Below are 18,635 nucleotides of genomic sequence, written 5' to 3' on the forward strand. Positions count from 1 at the left end.
GTTGGCCTTGTAACGTCCTTCCAATGTGTTTCCTTCTCCGCCTGCGCAGTTTTTTGTCCAGCACTTCCTGCTAGTGAGATCTGTGGGCAGATTGTGGTTTCAAGGATGTATCTGAAAAGGTGTGTGAGAGCAGCACTGCCAGCTCATAACCCAGCTCTCCTTACTTTCACTGGGAGGGGGATCTGGAGTTCAAAATGCCAGCTGAGGAGGGGGGTCTGGACTTGGGGGAAGGGCTGTTCTTTTTTCCAAACTCAAAAAAGGAAGGGCTCTTTGCACATGCTCACTCTGTGCTTTGTATATGCTCCCTTGTTGCCTTTGCTTCCTTCTGCTCTCTTCATTAGTGCCAGCAGCCTTCCTTACCACCCTGCCCAGGATGTCCCACTTCCTGGTTCTGGCTGGGTCTGAGCAATGGAAAGCCCTGACCCTTAGAAATAGGAATCTCTCATACACACATGCACGTGTGTTTGCAAAAGCAGCCATCCTCATAAAGAATTGAAATCCTCTGTGTGCCTCTGGGCGCGTGCAGAGTGCCTATTCTACTGGCGTTAGGGGGGGGGGGGAGTGTTTGGGAAGGGGAGAGCCCCGTCCTCCTGGCTGTTGGTCCCGGCAGGGCAGGGCAGGGACCCGGATCTGGGGCGGAGGCGTGTGCCAGGTGGGGCAGCAGCGCCCGGGAAGGCGGTAGCGTGGCAGGTCCGGCTCCTCCCTGCGCTGAACCTGCCGGAATGGAGCCGGGGCGTCGGGCTTGCGGGGGTCTCGGCTGTGGTCGCGGCCCCTGGAACAAATGAGGAGGAGGATGCCCGGAACCCGCGGCAAGAGCAGTCATGCGCCACTCTCCGGAGCAACAGCCCCGACGGGGCACCCGCGGACCGCGTCTGCTGCTCCTCCTCCTCGGCGCCCTGCTAGCCCAGGTAAGGCTGAGTGGGGCGTGGGGTGTCGCCTCCTAAGATGTGATGCCCACCAGCCCCAGCCGAGCCCAGCTGCAGGAGTGGAGCGGATCCTAAGCCCAGGGCTGGTGGGAGATGCTGTCGGGATGCCCAAGGCTTCCCCCCGTAGGGCGTTGGGACAGACCCCCCTCTCCCCGCCGTGGGTTGACTCGGCCCACTGGGAAGCCCGCGGAGCAATCCACCCCCCCAAAAAAAGAAACACCATTCAGCGCTATTCTGAGTCCCGGAGCCCTTGAAGACAAGAGGAGACGGCTTTCTTTCCTGCTCCCCTAAGTCTTCTTTTCCTGAAGCAGAGCATGATGCCGGCCCCGCCAAGGCGCTAGTCCTTCGCGAGGACAAAAAGAAAAGTGGGGCGTGGAAATGGGGCGCTTTCAGACAGCAGGGTGGGGGACTGAGGAGAAGGCTGGCTTTTTCCTCCTGGTCCCGAGGAGGAGGAGGAGAAGGAGAAGGAAGACTCTCGCTCTCCCCTCCACCGCCGTGTTTGCTAAGCTGTTTGCCCAAAGGGTGCGCCCGGCTGGAGTTGGCAGGCGGGCGCAGCAGGTGAGCTGGCACAAGTCCGGCTGTTGCCCTCCAGGAATGCGCCCGAATGTGGCCGGTCCCCTCCTGCAGGGGTTTCTCTGGCAGACCCGGAAGAGGGGCGGGGTCGTGGGGTTGGACAAATGTCACACAAGCAAACCACTTCGAGCGTTATTGTTCCTTTCCCCGAGAAAGCGTGGGAACTCGTTTCTTCAGGTATCTTGGGAGTAAGCCTTCTGGATCAGCCCATGGCGCATCTAGTCCAGCCTCTTGTTCTCACAGGGGCCAGCCAGATGCCCCAATGGGAAACCCCTAAGCAGGAGCCCAGCACAAGGGCCCTCTCCCCTCCTGTGCTTTCCAGCAGCTGAAGCATTGCTGCCTCTGACCAAGGAGGCTGGGAATAGCCACTCTGGCTACTAGCCATTGATAGCCCTCCATGGATTTCTCCAATCCTCTTTAAAGCCATCTATGCCATCCTCTTTTAAAGCCCATCTGCCTCCTGCAGGAGCAGGCTCCAAGGCTTAACTGTGCTCCATGCTTCTCTGAGTGGCATAGGAGCTCTTCAGAAATATGGGGTGGATGTGATCTTTAGGGCACACATCACTGGGTGCCACCCAGTGCTCCCCACAGGGTCCCCTTTCCTCCCCACTCCCCATTTTGGCTGGCAAAACTAGGTCCTCTCTTTTACTTCTGGAAGAAGGTTTAGGGTTATAAAGGCCAGGACTAGCCGCCTGAGAAACAGTTTCTACGCAAATGCAATTCTGGTTCTAAACGCAGCATAAGGGGTCTCTATAGTATAGTGTATTTTAAAATGGGGTTTTAGAGTTTTTAGGGGTTTTTGAAAGTTTTATGTAATTTTGTGTAGTTTTTATGTAGTTTTATGTAGTTTTTCCATTTCATTGCTCTGCATGGGACAATGACAATAAAGATATCGTATATCGTATACCTGGGAAGGCTCTGCTGCCAGGGTTGGAGGCTGCAGGCAGGACCACCATGAGACTCAAATCAAGCTTCGAGAAGACCATTGGTCCATCTAGTTCAGGACAGCCTACACTGACTGGCAGCAGCAGCAGCAGGTCTTGGGGGAAGACTTTCCCCAGCCCTTCCTGCAGATGCCATGAGGGAACTGAACCTGGGAGATTCTGCATGCCAAGCACATGTTCTGCTCCTGAGCAGAGGCCCTTGGCTTGAGCTGCCTTAGACTGAGTCGTAGAATCACAGAAGAGCTGGAAGGGACCCAAAGGGTCATCTGGTCCAGCCTACCACCATGCACCCAGTCAGCCACCTAGTTGGCTCTGCAGTGCTGTCTGGTACCTGTTGAGATGGGGCTGCTGAGTTCTACTAGGGTAACCCTGATAGTAAGGAAGAGGAGGAAGCTGGCAGCACAGGACCAGCCTCTGGAGCGACTGTGCACAAGAAGGCAGGAAAAGGACCTTGCTGTGGCTCTGTGTTCCAAATTCACCCCACTTCATCTCTTCCGGGCCTGCCCCCCCCCCCAGTGTCTTGCTGGCAGCACATCCACTGTTGCAGAAACGCTGCTCTTCGTGTCAACCCTTGACGGGAACCTCCACGCAGTGAGCAGAAAGACAGGAGATGTCAAGTGGACCCTGAAGGATGGTGAGTAGCAGCAGAAACCCATGGATGCTGGGTTGGGGTTTTGCACTGGCTAGGTGCCTTTCACCTTGCTGGGCTGGCCATAATAATAATAATAACAATAATAATAATAATAATCTGAGTAAGCACCCCTCCACTTTCTCCTTCCAGATCCACCTCTGCAGGTGCCGGATTACGTGGCAGAGTGAGTGTAGCCTCCTGCAGGAAAAGGTCTGGGGTGCTTTCCCCTTGGTAGGAACAGCTGTCTTCCCAGTCCACAGCCCAACTCCCACGGGCTTCAGCAAGCCAGCCAGATGGGTTCCCAGTTTTGTCTGGAGGTGACAGTCATAAGCATCCTCTTTCCATGCCCTAAGAGTAACCTGGATGTAGTTAGTTTGTACATCCCACCTGCCTGGCCTGTTTCCAAGATGCAGTCCCAGATGTTGTAGGACAAGAATAAGGAACCCTTTTCAGCCCAAAAGCCATTTTCCCTTCGGGGCAACCCTCTGGCAGATGCTCTTCTGTAGTGGGCGGAGCCATAGGCAAGAGTGGGCGTGGCAAGAAATGCAGATTTCATATCTGGGCACTAGGTTAGTTGCTACACACTCACACCATTCTATCTTCCATCCAGGCAAGGGAAAGGCATTATCAGGGTTGGGATAGGAGGTGTGGCCTGGGGAGAGTGGGATGGAGAGGCTTGGGAGGCCACATTTGGCCCCTGGGCAAGAGGTTCCCCACCCCTGGTGTCAGAGGCAGAAGAAAGAGACAGAGAGGTGGGGTAAAAGGTTTGGAAATGGTACTTAAACCATCAGGGAAAATAAGAGGGCAGTTACAGCTCCAGGGGTCCAGACAATGGCTGTGAGAATCAGCTCTGTGAAATCTGCACAAATGCTGGGATTTTTAAAATGAATGAGCTTTTCCCGATGCCAAATTCTGCTCTGGGTGCCAAGTTCAGACTGGGGTGCTGGCAGAGGGCTCTGGGATGCATTGCCTGCTGGCTGGTGGTATGTGAATCGGTGGAGGGGTGTGTGTGGATCCCCTGAGTTGTAATTCTGAGCGTAGCAAAGTAGCCACTTGCCCAAAGGGGCAGGGAGCACTTTTGCCCAGAGGAAGAGGAGCAGCAGCAACAACTGAGCAGCTGTTGTCTTTCGCCTGTGTTCCTGGCTCAGGCCAGCATTTCTTCCAGACCCAAATGATGGCAGCTTGTATGTCCTGGGAGGCAAGAACAAGGAAGGCCTTATGGTGAGTGGCCTGGGAGCAGCGGAGGGAGGCTGGGTGGCTCTAGGGGAGGCAGGCTGGCTCTCTAGCACAGGAGGGCCCCCTCAAAGTAAGGGGAGGTGGCCCTGGGCTGCCTTTTTACTCTTAGCCCATCTGTCTCTGCTACAGAAGCTGCCTTTCACCATCCCTGAGCTGGTCCAGTCTTCTCCTTGCCGAAGCTCCGATGGGATTCTCTACACAGGTATAAGCTGGTGGGATGTGTGGGGCAGCTGTGAGTCAGGGAATGATGATGGTAACTACTAAAAAATCTGTACCACTTAATATATAAAATATATCTCTAAGTGGTGTACAGAGAACTAAAGCAACAGCAGTCAACTTCCACAACAATTAGGATCCTAGTTAGTTTCTGGATGGCTGAGCAAGTATGTGAAGCAGAGGGTATTGTGGAGCCTGTTTGCATTTTGAATCAGAGTGCCTCTGAGTACGTGTGGAGTTCCTTTCCCTCACCAGTGAAGGACTGTAGAAAGTCATCAGAACAACCATCCTAGAGGTTTTATTTACAATGAAGTGGTGTACACAGTTTTATCAAATAAATTCCAGTGGGGGTGGGATTACCTGGGGGGTGGAGCTGAGAGGCAAGGGGGTGGCAGACAGGTGCACTTTTCACACTCTGAAAAGCTGGCATCACTGGATCAAACTCATCAGGTTTTCTTGAATTATAATTAAACAAATCTGTTTTAACTGGATTTTGAATCAATGCGCCAATAATGGTTCCTGTTTTGAATTTTATTGTGTTGTTATCTTCCTTGGTGGGTCATGCAAACCACTATTCTGAATAATGCTTTTTATGCTGCAGCGTAGGAGGCATTGGGAACCAAGGGGGCAGTAGCCCAGAAAAATTCAGGAACCACTGAAATAAACAAAAGATTTCTTAAGTGAGAAGGAGATTTGATCCCCAGCACTTTTCAGTTTAGAAATGAGGCATGAGCTTGTGTGGGCCACTGTGCACATTCAGATATAATGAGGCGGATTATGCCAAAAGTGCCACTCACCCACTTATGGGATGGCTGGTCCCTACTCCTGCCATCCTAGCAGTTCGAAACCATGTCGAAGTGCAAGTAGATAAATAGGTACCGCTCCAGCGGGAAGGTAAACGGCATTTCCGTGCGCTGCTCTGGTTCGCCAGAAGCGGCTTCGTCATGCTGGCCACATGACCTGGAAGCTGTATGCTGGCTCCCTCGGCCAATAAAGCGAGATGAGCGCCGCAACCCCAGAGTCGTCCGCGACTGGACCTAATGGTCAGGGGTCCCTTTACCTTTACCTGCAATGGGTACCAAGCAAAAATCCCTCTCCCCACTGCAATTTCCCCAGGGAAAAAAGAGGACACATGGTTTGTTGTGGATCCAGCATCTGGGAAGAAGCAGACCACACTGTCTACCGAGGCTTGGGATGGTCTGTGCCCCCAAACTCCACTGCTCTACATTGGACGCACTCGTAAGTCTGGGTTCCCCTTTTGGCTTGTAAACGTGATAGTTTATTGCAGGAGGGATCAGGAACTCTCTTCTTGGCTCCTGAGCAGAATCCCACAGGAAGCAGATATCCACACCATTTGCCCAACGCTGGTGCGGTCAAGAACCTGCGGGCCTTGAGTGTGCCTTGCTCCTGGAAGTGGGTGGTGGGTGGGATGTGACAGGCTCTGTGACCACACCAGTTTTTTTCCACCTGCAGAGTACATCATCACCATGTATGACACCAAGTCCCGCCACCTGCGCTGGAACGCCACCTACCTTGAATACTCTGTCCCGTTTCAGGACCAGAACAATGACTACGGTGGGTAACTGGAAAGGCAAAAGGAAAGGGCCCTGGCTGGGCAGGTGATGTGGGTCTATCCATGGGCGTAGCCAGGATTGTTAGGGAGTAGCCAAAGTTTCTGAGCTTCTTTTAGAATATCCCCCTTCCCCCCAAGTTTTTGAGCTTTTGGGGGGAAGCCATGAGTAAATACAGTCACACCTTGGGTTACAGACGCTTCAGGTTGCGTTTTTTTGGGTTGCGGACCACCGAAACCCGGAAGTTCCAGAATGGGTTACTTCAAGGTTTCAGCAGTCACGCATGCGCAGAAGCGCTAAATCGCGTTTTGCACATGCGCAGAAGTGTCGAATCGCAACCCGTGCATGCACAGATGCGCCACTGCAGGTTGCGGACACTGCGGGTTGCAAACGTGCATCCCGCATGGATTACGTTCGCAACCCAAGCGTCTACTATATACCCCAAAAAGAGGACATTGCAGGCGGCAGGCTTTCATTGGAGGGAGGGAGGCTTCTGCTGGGGGAGGCAGAACCTCAGCTAATTGACTGCTTTCTATGCTTTCCAATACTTTTTGTGGATCTAGGGGGTGCAGCTCCCCCCACCCATAGCTCCCCCCATGCTCCACCCCACCCTCAACTTTCTTTCGCAGCTGGGTTTGCAAAGAGAAGGTTGGCATTGCTTCAAGTGCCCCACAAGTGACCCTCCTCAACCCCCTCTTTTTATCCTGCACCCCTGAGCATTTCCACCACCACAGCACCAATGGGACACAGCTCACATGCCCTCCACCATCCTAAGAAAACCCATTAATCCCATTTTTATTTGATTTTATTGTTTGGTAGATTTACAAAAAGAGAAAGACACACGAATACATAAATTTAAAAAAAGGGGTGAGATTAGACGTGGATGCACAAAGCATTTAAAACAAAAACAAGACTCCTTGCACTCTGCTCCCCCTTTCTTCCCACCCAGGGTGGCCCTGCCCTCTGCCTGCCCCTCTGAGCTGGGGCATCATGCTGGGCTGGGCCTCAGTGACAGCAACCTCTCCTCCTCCTTGCCTGATCTCCAGCAGCCGCTACAAGCTGCCCAAGGGAAGAGGCTGGCAGCAGCAGCAGCCATGGAGAGGCAGTGGGATGCTTCATCACAGCTGCTACTGCCATCGCTCAGGGCAAGCTCTGGCTCATCCTCTTCTGTGGATGCTCAGTGGCAGCGTTGCTGGGAGGAGGGAAATAGGGATATTATTGGATCAAATCAGAAGCTGAGATTGCTTTCATAATTCCAGGGCTGTCCCTGGACAGTTAGGACACTTGGAGGGTATGCAACATAGAGCCTTGTGGCACATTAAAGACAACCTTTTCTTCTTGCATCATAAATGTGCACGGACTGCAGACCATTTTACCAGATGCACCAGGAACTACCCTTCTGGAAAGCGAGATAACATTGTTCAGGGAAGCCACTTACTGGTTTTCCTTAACCTTCACCCTCTGCCCAGAAATGGCCCACTTTGCCTCCAGTGGAGACGGCCTGCTGGTGACGGTTGGCAAGGAGAGTGGGCAGGTGCTGTGGATGCAGGACTACGGCTCCCCTGTGGTTGGCGTGTACACCTGGCGCCAGGACAGCTTGCGGCGGATGCCCTACCTCAACGTTGCCGTGGAGAGTCTGCGCTACCTCGTCCTGCGCTCCCAAGACACTCATTTCTTCATCCACTGGAACTACCAGTCCACCAAGGACTTCACTGCCAAGACTCGGCTGCTGTGGGTATTTGGGGGGTGGGGTGTTCTGTGGCAGTGAGTTCCGCAGGCTCAATCCACAGCAAGCGGGAGACTGCTCAGGTTGTGCTGGCAAGTTCTCTGCTAGAATGTTGAGCTTTGCCCTACGGTGTGACTGATGTGCACTCTCTCCACCCCACTTCCCAATTTTCTAGGCCAACTCTGTACGTGGGCAAGTACGCGGCAGGTTTCTACGCCTTGACGTCCTTGGTGCACGAGGGCACAGCTCTTGTTGTGAGTGCCTCTTCACCCCTTGGGTGGCCCTGGGCAGGTGGAGGAGGAGCAGGGTGCTCACAGAACCTTTTTTGTGTGTGTGTCCCCACCTGCTACAGCCTCAGGGGCTGACACTGGCCCGCAGCAGTGGCCCCACCACGGAAGACGTGACGATCCAGAAGTCCGGCGAGTGCGAGATCACGCCCAGCACGAGCGTCAAGTACCCGCAGGGCAGCATCACCATCCCCCACAGCCAGTGGCTTCTTATCGGTGGGTCCCCTTCCTCCCTAAACAGGCAGGCAGGCAGGCACACAGGCAGGCACACAGGCAGGCAGGCAGGCAGGCAGGCAGGCACACACACACACACACACACACACACACTATGAAGCTTTGCCCCCCTTTTTAAAATTTTGCTCTGCATACAAAAGAAATGGGGAAGGGATGATACCTCCCACTTTGGGAACCACTGCTATGGCTCCAGGATGCCCCCTCAAGCAGCAGCAACGTGACTCCATTGGGCAAGCATTGCAGATTGGATTGCCGATCAGAAGGTTAGCGGTTCAAATCCACACAACGGGGTGAGCTCCTGTTGCTCTGTCCCAGCTCCTGCCAACCTAGCAGTTCAAAAGCACGCCAGTGCAAGTAGATAAATAGGTACCACTGTGGCGGGAAGGTAAACGGTGTTTCCGTGTGCTCTGGTTTCCGTCACGGTGTCCCGTTGTGCCAGAAGTGGTTTAGTCATGCTGGCCATGTGACCCGGAAAGCTGTCTGCGGACAAACGCCGGCTCCCTCGGCCTGAAAGTGAGATGAGCGCCGTAACCCCATAGTCGCCTTTGACTGGACTTAATGATCCAGGGGTCCCTTACATTTTTATCTTTACCTGCAGAACCACAAATAAAGCAGAATGTTTTATTTCCCTGCAGGGCACCACGAATTGCCACCCGTGGTCCACACCACCATGCTGAGGGCTTTCCCCCAGACTCTGCGGAGGAGCCCAGAGGTCATCCTGTCCCACAGCTCCTCTCCCAGGACCCTCTTTGATGATGTGAGCGGAACAAGGGTGGGGTGTGTGTGTGTGTGCATGCTAAAGCTGCTTCTGTGATAGAGAATGGAGTGTGTGTGCTTGGACAGGGTGGGGGTCTGGATGGCGAGAGGGGACGCTCCAGAAGGCAGGCTTGCCAAGGGTGTCTGTGTGCCTAATATGTAGGTACAGGGGTATGTTTTGCTTATCATTATGGCATTTGCCTGTTTCAGTTCCTGGCCTCACATAGCCAGAGGGCACATGATGAGGATAGCTGGCACAGTGCAGACCCCCGCTTGGAGATGGAGCAAACAGAGATTTACCCCGGGTTCAGCCGCTTGGAGCTGGCGACGGCTGGTGTGGCTGCTGTGTTCCTGGGCGGGGGGCTCTTCTTCCTCCTTCTTTGGGTGAGTGGGCTTTGGTCTTTTTCCCCTTTGGGAAGTACTGTTCACCCCCCCACACACACACAGCAGTGAGTCCTGGCTCTCTAGTCCTGCCTAGGCCACCCACTTTTCTGCCCTGAGATCAGCCCTCAACTTCAAAGAAGAACGTGCTTCCTTGTTAAACTATGGAACTCACTCCTGCAGGAAGTGGCGATGGCCACAGACTTGGGTGGCTTTAAAGGAGGATGTGACAAATCCATAGTCCTGAGGGCTATCTCTCGGTGGCTACTAGGCATGAGGGCTATGCTGTACCTCCATGGTCAGAGGCACTAATGGCTCTGGATACCAGTTGCAGGAGGGGGAGAGAGTGCTCTTGTGCTTGAATCCTGTTTGTGGGTTTTCTGCAGGCATCTTGGTGGCCCCTGTGAGAACAGGACACTGGTCTAGATGGGCTATTGGCCTGATCCAACAGAGCTCTTATTATGTTCTTATATTAACCTGCCCCCTGCGCCATGATGGGAAGGGAACCTGCTGTCTGCACAGCAATGAGGACTAGTAACTTTGGAATGCTAAATCCTGCCTCGGAGGTCAAATCCCAGTACCTGTGTACTCTGTGGCAGGGTCCAGGCAGCCCAGGATCCAGGTAGCCCTCCCACTCCCATACTGGGGAAGGGGCTAAAGACATGGGTGGTGTGTTTCATTCCTGAAGGAGTGTATCCACCCCCATCGTTCTGCCCAGACGCTGAGGGCCAGCGCTGAGGGCCTTCTGGTGGTTCCGTCACTGCAAGAAGCAAAGCTACAGGGAACCAGGCAGAGGGCCTTTTCAGTAGTGGCACCCACCTTGTGGAACGCCCTCCCACCGGATGTCAAAAAGATAAACAACTGCCTGACATTTAGAAGACATCTGAAGGCAGCCCTGTTTAGGGAAGTTTTTAATGTGTGACATTTTGATGTATTTTTAATCTTTGTTGGAAGCTACCCAGAGTGGCTGGGGAAACCCAGCCAGGTGGGCGGGGTACAAATAAATCATTATTAATAATAATAATTCTTATCTCCCACCCAGCAAATGCAACAGCAACAGAACCGAGAGCAGCAGCGTCAGCAGCTGCTGCACCAGCAGCTGGAGGAGAAGTTGCAGCTCCTGCAACAGGAGCAAGGCATGGGGGGGCCCCCTGCCAGTCACAGCTCTGGGGAGCATCCCCCCACAGCCTCCAGGGATTCACCAGGAATAACTCCAGACCAGAGTTTGGGCCCTTCTTCTTCTTCTGAATGGATGGATGGGGAGATGAGCCAGAGTCTTCTTGTCAGAAGCAGCAGCCCAGGTTGGTGTGGTCAAAGTCCTGGTGCAGCCAAGGTTTTCATTTTGCTTGCGGGGGGGGGGGGGTACTGAGCTCCCTCAGCCAGGTGGGATTCAGGCAACACCTGGCATTCTGAGCCTGGAGTGGCCTCCACCTGCCCTTCTGAGCATCAGCCGCTCTCCCTCTCCCTCTCTCCTCGCAGCGGGTGCTGACCTAGAAACCATCCAGGTGGGGAAGATCTCCTTCAATCCCAAAGATGTCCTGGGCCGTGGGGCAGGGGGCACCTTTGTCTTCAGGTAAGAGGTGCCTGGGTGAACCCGGAACAGAAGGACCTGCCTTCTCCTGGAAGGTCCGCAACTCGGTGGCAGAGAAGACATGCAGAAGGATCTTGGTTTAGTCCTCAACAGCTCCAGGTAGGGCTGGGAGACAATCCTTTCTAAAACACTAGAGAGCTGCTGCCAGTCAGTGTTAACAATACTGGGCTACGTAGAGCAATGGTCTGACTCTTTATAAGCTTCCTATGTCCTGAGCCAGAGTGTTGGTCCATCTAGCTCAGCATTGTCTATATGGACTGGCAGCTGCTCTCCAGGATTTCAGACAGGATTGTCTCCCAGCCCTACCTGGGGATTGAACCCGGGGATTTTCTGAATGCAATGCAGGTGCTGGCTGTTTCACTACCATTTCCTTTTGCTCTGTGACTGATCTCCAAGCAGAGAGGGAGCAAGAGCTCAGCAGGGCATCTCTGAAGGTGTTGCCTTCTGGGAGAGTTGGGAGATTTATTGAGAGAGAGCTTTGGCAGGAGAGAAGGGGAGTGGTCCAACCTGCAAGCGCAGACCAATGTCCAAGAAGGCTTCCTCCCAAGACACCTGGAGCCCAGAGAGGGAGCTCTCCTTGCACCTGGGAGTTTCCAGCCCTGGGGTCTAGGTGCAACTGACTGGGCGCAGCTGAGCCAACCTGGTTGGCCGAGCCATGGACCGCTTCTTTCCTCTCCCTCGCCAGGGGTCACTTTGATGGGCGCCAAGTGGCAGTGAAGCGCCTGCTTCCTGAGTGCATCCACCTGGCGGACCGGGAGGTGCAGCTGCTGCGCGAGTCGGACGAACACCCCAACGTGGTGCGCTACTTCTGCACAGAGATGGACAGGCAGTTCCACTACATCGCCATTGAGCTGTGCTCTGCCACGCTGCAGGAGGTGAGCTGTGGGGAGGAAGAGGGGTGTGGGGAGGAGAGGGCTATTGATGACTCCTAGCCTGGATGGCTACGCTCTGCCTCCACAGTCGGAGGCAGCCGTGCTTCTCAATACCAGTTCTGGGCACATGCAGGGGGTCCCTGGCTGTCCTTTGCATCTGGGCATCTTTGCCACACATGGCCTGGATGGTGATGGTGATAACAACAACAACAACAATTTATTACTTATGCTCCGCCCACCCATCTGGCCAGGCCTCCCCAGCCACTCTGGGTGGCTCCCAACAGAACATTAAAAACACAATAAAACATCAAACATTAAAAACTTTCCTAAACAGGGCTGCCTTCAGATGTCTTCTAAAAGTCAGATAGTTGTTTATTTGCTTGACATCTGATGGGAGGACGTTCCACAGGGCAGGCACCACTACCGAGAAGGCCCTTTGCCTGGTTCTCTGTAACCTCACTTTTCACAGTGAGGCAACCACCAGAAGGTCCTTGGCATTGGACCTCAGTGTCTGGGCTGAACAATGGGGGTGGAGATGCTCCTTCAGGTATACTGGGCCAAGGCTGTTTAGGGCTTTAATGATCAGCTCGGAAACGTATTGCGAGCCAATATAGGTCTTTAAGGACTGGTGTTATATGGTCTTGGCGGCTGCTGCCAGTCACCAGTCTAGCTGGATTCTGGATTAGTTGTAGTTTCTGGGTCACCTTCAAAGGTAGCCCCACTACAGACACAGCAGGATGATGGGAACTTCATCTCCATTCATCCTCTGGAGTAATGAGAACTGAGGTGCTCCCACTGCCCAAGGCCAGTTGGATGGGCTCCTTCTGTTCTCTTTTTGTGATGGTATCTTGGGGGACTTAACCACACACACACACACACACACACACACAGGTGTCATCTTGCACTGGTTGGATAGCTCAGTTGGTAAAGCATGAGATTCTTTATCTCAGGGCTGTGGGTTCGAGCTCCATGTTGGGCAAAGAGATTCCTTTTTGCTAACAATACAAAGGAAAACCCTGCTTGCTGGCCATATTAGAAACAGTATACTTTTTGACTTGCATCCCTACCAACAAAAATATTTGAGATGGGGCAGGGGAGCAGAGGTTAAAAGCCCACATCCGTATACTGAAAAGTAAACTTTGATGAAACCGTGAGTACATGGCTTGCTTTGCTTTTTCAAGTTCTCTGGTTGCAATTTGAGTCCCTCCAAAATGTTATTTGTTTGGTTTGTAAGGAATGGGTTCATCTCTGTGCTCTGAGTTGGGCCTTTAAGGTTACCTTTCTGAGACTAAGTTTAATCAGTGGCGTAGCGTGGGTTGTCAGCACCCGGGGCAAGGCAAGTAATTTGCGCCCCCTAACCCATGGATTTGCGCCCCCTAACCCGTGGATTTGCGCCCCCTAACCTGTGTATTTGCCCTAACCCCAGATGTTGCGCCCGGTGCGGCCGGCCCCCCCTGCACCCCCCACGCTACGCCACTGAGTTTAATCACATATTTATGATTCTTACAGGGTCTACCAGGAAGGTAGTGGCAGAACCTCCCTCCTTGGCTCCCCAGCGAAGTCATTCTGCCCTGTCTTTCTGTCCCCCTTTTAGTATGTGGAGAGCCCCACTTTCAACCGGCAAAGTCTGGATCCCGTCTCGCTGCTGCATCAGACCATGTCTGGGTTGGCTCATTTGCACTCCCTCAGCATAGGTAAGGGCAAGCTCCCTATCCGCACACCTGAAGACGGGTGGTGGTGTTCCTAGGTGACCCATCAAAGGGCACAGGAACCTAGAAAGTTGCCGGGTCCACCTAGCTCAGTATTGTCTACACTGACTGGCAACAGCAGTAGCTCCCCAAGATTTCCGGCAGGAGTCTCTCCCAAACCTACTTAGAGATGCTGTTGGGGATTGAACCTGGGGCTGTACCCAGAGGACCAGCTGCCTCCCCACTCCATTCGATGAACACTCTGTGTGTCTTCTCAGTCCACCGCGACCTGAAGCCCTGCAACATCCTGATCTCGGCCCCAAACAGCCACGGGAAGATCCGCGCCATCATCTCCGACTTTGGCCTGTGCAAGAAGCTGCAGAGGGGGCGGTGCAGTTTCAGCCTCCGCTCCGGCATTCCGGGCACTGAGGGGTGGATTGCGCCCGAGGTGCTGAGGGAGGACCCAAAGGAGAACCCCGTGAGTAGCGTCTGCCTCGAGCCCTCCTGCCCAGGCTCCTGTGTTTACGATGCAGGCAGGGCGAATCACGAGGTTCTCTGCAACGGAGGTTGGGGATGCCAGAGGCCTGCTGGAGACCTGACGTGGCCTGGGATGGGTGGTGGTGGGGAAGCAAAGGGTCTGGCTTTGGGAGCAAAGAAAGAGGCAGTTTCCCCCAGGACTCCTTTTGTCTACGGCAGACGAGTGCAGTGGACATCTTCTCGGCCGGCTGCATATTTTACTATGTCGTGTCCAGCGGGCAGCATCCCTTTGGAGACGGCTTTCACCGCCAGGCGAACATCCTCACCGGGGCCTACCAGCTGGCGCATCTCCAACAGGAGACACATGGTGAGGAGCATCACCCACGATCATATGTGGGGCAGGTGGGGAGGGGGGCATGTCTGCTAACAGAGAGGAGCATCCCTGACTCCTCCTCCTTTGTGCATGGAGAGAGTTTGACCTACCCTCTGCCCTGCAGGCTTCATTTGCAGCCAAGCTCACCTGGAGGACAGGTGAGAATGGATCTAGCTATCAGGGTGAAGCTACAGACTGCGATGTCCCTGAACCAAACCTTGCCTCTGCTCTGCAGACTCAGCAGCTGACTTTAAGCAAGTCACTCTCAATCTCAGCCCCACCCATCTGCAAAGCGTTGATAATGTCCAGGATACCTTGCATGGGTATTGTAAGCTTAACCAGGAATGTATGGGAAGGTCCCAGCTCACTTTCTGCCTGCCCCCTTCCACCCCAGACAACGTCATCGGCCGAGAATTGATAGAAGCCATGATCAGCAGCGACCCCCGTTTGCGTCCGTCGGCCACGCAGGTCCTCCTGCACCCCTTCTTCTGGAGCCACGAGAAGCAGCTGCAGTTCTTTCAGGTGAGCGCCCTAGAAGGTGAGCTGGGGGGTGCAAGCCAGGCAGAAATCCAACAGGTGCAGCACTCTCCTGGTGCTGGCTTCACCGTGCTTGCAAAGCTTGGGGGGCTTTTAGCAAACTCCTCTGCATCTAGGATGTCAGCGACCGCATTGAAAAGGAGCCGGCGGATGGGCCCGTTGTCCGTGCACTAGAGGCCAGAGGGCAAGTGGTGGTGAGAGACAACTGGCGGACGCATATCTCCATCCCCCTGCAGACAGGTACAGGCTCTGCTTCTGGGGTTCCCCTCCCCCTCCCCACCGGTTCTGACCCACAGGGGGCAAGACAGTCTCCACCCACCATGCAGAACATCAAATTATCCTGGAAAAGCAGCTGCGAAGGTGCTCACCTGTGCCATTTCCCTCCTGCAGACCTCAGGAAGTTCCGTACGTACAAAGGCAACTCGGTGCGTGATCTCCTGAGGGCCATGAGGAATAAGGTACCTTTGTGTTTTCCCCCCATTACCCAGGTGTGTCCCTGCCCTAGAGCAGTGGTTGCTGGTGGGGCAGAAAGCAAGGAGGCCAACAGGAGGTGGAACCAGAAGCTGTGCAAAGGATATGCCTATGCAAACATGCAGCCAGCCTACGGCCTCCATTCCACGGTGGTTCTGTGCGATGTGCCATGGGTGGCCCTTGACTTCCTTTCTCCCTACAGAAACACCATTACCACGAACTGCCCAGCAGCGTCCAGGAAACCCTGGGGGCCGTCCCGCGCGGATTTGTCCAGTACTTCACGTCCCGCTTCCCCTGCCTCTTGCTGCACACATACCAGGCCATGCGCATTTGTGCCACGGAGAGGCCGTTGCAAGCATATTACTCCCCTCCGTCATGATGGGAACCACGCAGGGACATGTAGGCGGCAAATGGCAGGAAACTGATCTCCTTGGAGGATGGAAGAACTGGCTGTGGGGCCCAGGCTGCCCTGTTACGGAGGGGTGATTTCCTCCATTGTTGAGCAGCGGCATCAGCGTACACCAGCACGCTCTCTGGACCATTTGCAGGAGGACCCAGTTCAGCAAAGCCGCTCCAGGATTCTGCCATCATTGTGTTTTCGGCAAAGCAAATTTCCTGTAGAGCAGAAAGCACCTTTCGGTAGAAGAACAGTATGCAGAGGTGTTCCTTCTCAATCAGACCACTGGGCCATTTAGCTCATTATCATCTAGTGACAGGGAGTCACTCTTTGGGGTTTCTTAGCCCTGCCTGGAGATGCCACTGATAAGAGCATTTTTCAGGGCTTCATGCAAGAGAGGACTGCTTTATCTTCAAGCAGAGACAGCATAGGTATCAAAGGGAAGTCCCTGTCTCTGCAGTCTGAAGCTACCTCTAAGCTGCCACTGCAGCGAGGGGGCTTTCTGGAGCAGGTTTCATGCCAGGTTTATGGAGGGGGTGCCCACCCTCTCCTACAAAGGCCCATTGGTAGGAGAGGGTGGGCATCTCCCCATCTGTCATGGATGCTTTAGCTGAGATTGCTGCATTGCAGAGGGTTGAACTAGATGACCCTGGGGTCACTTTCCAACTCTAAGATTCTATGATTTTTCCTGAGTAAAATGCAAAAGGGCATTGCTGGCAGATAGGGTCATGTATCACCCTGGAAAAGCAGGGGAGGTACCTGAGAGGTAATGACTGAGATTAAGCCCTGCAATAGTATTTCCTGGGTAGAAGGTGAGAAAAAAAGTTGTTCCTGGTAGCTGTATTTCAATTGGGGTGGGCCTGGGGGGTTGGATCTTGGAACAGGTTCTCTGTGGCCTCCAGTTCTCCCTGTAGATCCTTCAGCTCATGGGGGTCCATTACCTGACAAAGGCTGGTGGTGTCAACATGGCTCTATCAATCTGGCTACTTCCCTCTGACCTCTCACATCAACCACTTGTTAAATTGCTGAGCACGTATTTGGGTGGAGTTTTATCCTAGCAAGTGACAATTGCTGCAATTTGTAGGTACACTGGTAGGATGTCTTGCTGGCTCATAATTTGCCTCTGAGTGTTTTTGTAATGCAATGTTTTTAAATAAAAGATTTTTTTGTAAAAGAAACAACAGTATATATTTAAATGTAAAAGCAAGGGAGGCTAGAGTGTTGTGTGTCCCCACCCGCGAGACAGGGGCTTTCTCAGACATTTTGCTTACAGAATCACCTCAATGGCTCGATGTCCAGCGTTTTGGATTACTGCTATTAATTGGATTTCTTACCAACCCTTCGCCATAAGATACCAGGGCGGCTTAGAGCAAAGTAAACAATCAGTGCTAAAATCATTTTTTTAAATTTGCAATGGAAATAACAGGGCAGGTACTATAAACATGCATCTCTGTCACTCAGGTTAAGCTGGTGGTCCTTCAGATGCTGTTGGATTCCAATCCCGATTATCCCTGGCCTTTGGATGAGTCAGGACAGATAAAGTACTTATTCATGCAGTATCTAGTTAAACCAGAGGCTTTCAACCTTTTGGGTGGTCCACGGCTCCCTTGACCAACTACATTCTTTCTATTTCACCGCTGTGGGGCTCAGGAGCCCAGTCATGTCACCCCTTGCCTGCAGAGTCAGCAGCCTCTCACCCTTTTTTGAACACCCTCCCTCATGTAGTGTTCTCCTCTCTTCTCCTTGGGAGTCCTCTGAGCAGCCCCAACTGCTGCCCCTGGTCTACGAGGTGCCTCTTCACACTGCCCCACAGGGGCCTGGGAAGCACCCCCTGGCCAGCCCCAGCGGCATCATTCGCCTGGGGAGCTTGTAGCCATGCGAGCCTTTTGGAGGCAGAAATGCAAGAGGGCGGGGGGGGGGGGGAGAGGAAAGAGGGACAGAGGCCAGTGTTGCCCACAGCACCCCGAGCATCATTCAGATGTCAAGGAAATAAACAACTATCTGACTTTTAGAAGACATCTGAAGGCAGCCCTGTTTAGGGAAGGTTTTAAGGACTGATGTTTTTCTTATGTTTTTAGATATGTTGTAAGCCGCCCAAAGTGGCTGGGGAAACCCAGCTAGATGGGCAGGGTATAAATATTCTTCTCCTCCTTCTTGGCACCCCAGGATACCACAGCACACTGGTTGAAAACCACTGAGTTATACTATGGAACTCACTGCCACAAGAGGCAGTGATGGCCACCAATTTGGGTGGCTTTAAAGGAGGATTGGACTAATTCATGGAGGATGAGGCTATCAATGGCTGCTAGCCATGATGGCTATGCTCTGCCTTCACACTCAGAGACAGTAGTGCTTCTGAATACCAGTTGCTGGAAACTCCTGGAAGGGTGAAGGCTCATGATCAGGAATCCTGTTTCTAGGTTTCCTATTGGAGCATTCCCCCAGGATGCTGGGGGTCTTTGGCCTGATCCAGCAAGCTATTCTTATGTTTTTATTGGCTGCTGTGGCTGATGGGAGTCTGACAACAGATCTGAAGGTGACTGCCCCTGAGCACCAAAGCAATGGCTTATTATTCTCTTTGTGATCACACCTAACTCCATCCCCATTGTTTTTCAAGTGAATAATATTGGATTATAAACAATTATAACCAAATTGTAAATTCTCCCTGGTATTGATAGCCCAAAATTCTTCAAGCTCAAGGTGGCTTACAAAGTTCTCCCTCTCCCCATGTTACCTTCAGAACCACCT

The 18,635-nt window shown here is 53.2% G+C and overlaps 1 protein-coding gene across 5 annotated transcripts; it reads left to right on the top strand.

Moving 5' to 3' along the window:
- The first annotated feature begins 654 nt into the window (after positions 1–654).
- On the top strand, positions 655–17,068 carry ERN2 (endoplasmic reticulum to nucleus signaling 2). 5 transcript variants are annotated; one of them, XM_077919161.1, is made up of 22 exons: positions 655–908; positions 2,960–3,077; positions 3,225–3,258; positions 4,223–4,295; positions 4,440–4,512; positions 5,643–5,765; positions 6,000–6,101; positions 7,567–7,828; positions 7,999–8,077; positions 8,176–8,326; positions 8,980–9,101; positions 9,311–9,484; positions 10,524–10,782; positions 10,961–11,054; positions 11,758–11,947; positions 13,539–13,638; positions 13,911–14,110; positions 14,329–14,476; positions 14,877–15,004; positions 15,136–15,259; positions 15,410–15,477; positions 15,693–17,068. In XM_077919161.1, exons 1-22 carry the CDS (start codon positions 822–824, stop codon positions 15,867–15,869), a joined length of 2,886 nt encoding a protein of 961 aa, XP_077775287.1. In that variant the 5' UTR covers positions 655–821; the 3' UTR covers positions 15,870–17,068. The 5 variants fall into 5 exon arrangements, with proteins under 5 accessions (XP_077775287.1, XP_077775289.1, XP_077775291.1 ...); XM_077919164.1 differs by having other exon boundaries at positions 887–908; positions 4,240–4,295; XM_077919163.1 differs by lacking the exon at positions 9,311–9,484.
- Positions 17,069–18,635: the final 1,567 nt, after the last annotated feature.

The sequence above is a fragment of the Podarcis muralis genome, chromosome 14 (assembly GCF_964188315.1).
Source record: "Podarcis muralis chromosome 14, rPodMur119.hap1.1, whole genome shotgun sequence".
NCBI lineage: Eukaryota > Metazoa > Chordata > Lepidosauria > Squamata > Lacertidae > Podarcis > Podarcis muralis.

Bases quoted from the DNA above. Each gene is read 5' to 3' on its own strand.
- ERN2 (XM_077919161.1), top strand. From the start codon at position 822: ATGCGCCACTCTCCGGAGCAACAGCCCCGACGGGGCACCCGCGGACCG. The intron at 3,078-3,224 runs GTGAGTAGCAGC...TTCTCCTTCCAG, and splicing joins CAAGTGGACCCTGAAGGATG to ATCCACCTCTGCAGGTGCCG. The intron at 14,111-14,328 runs GTGAGTAGCGTC...TGTCTACGGCAG, and splicing joins AGGACCCAAAGGAGAACCCC to ACGAGTGCAGTGGACATCTT.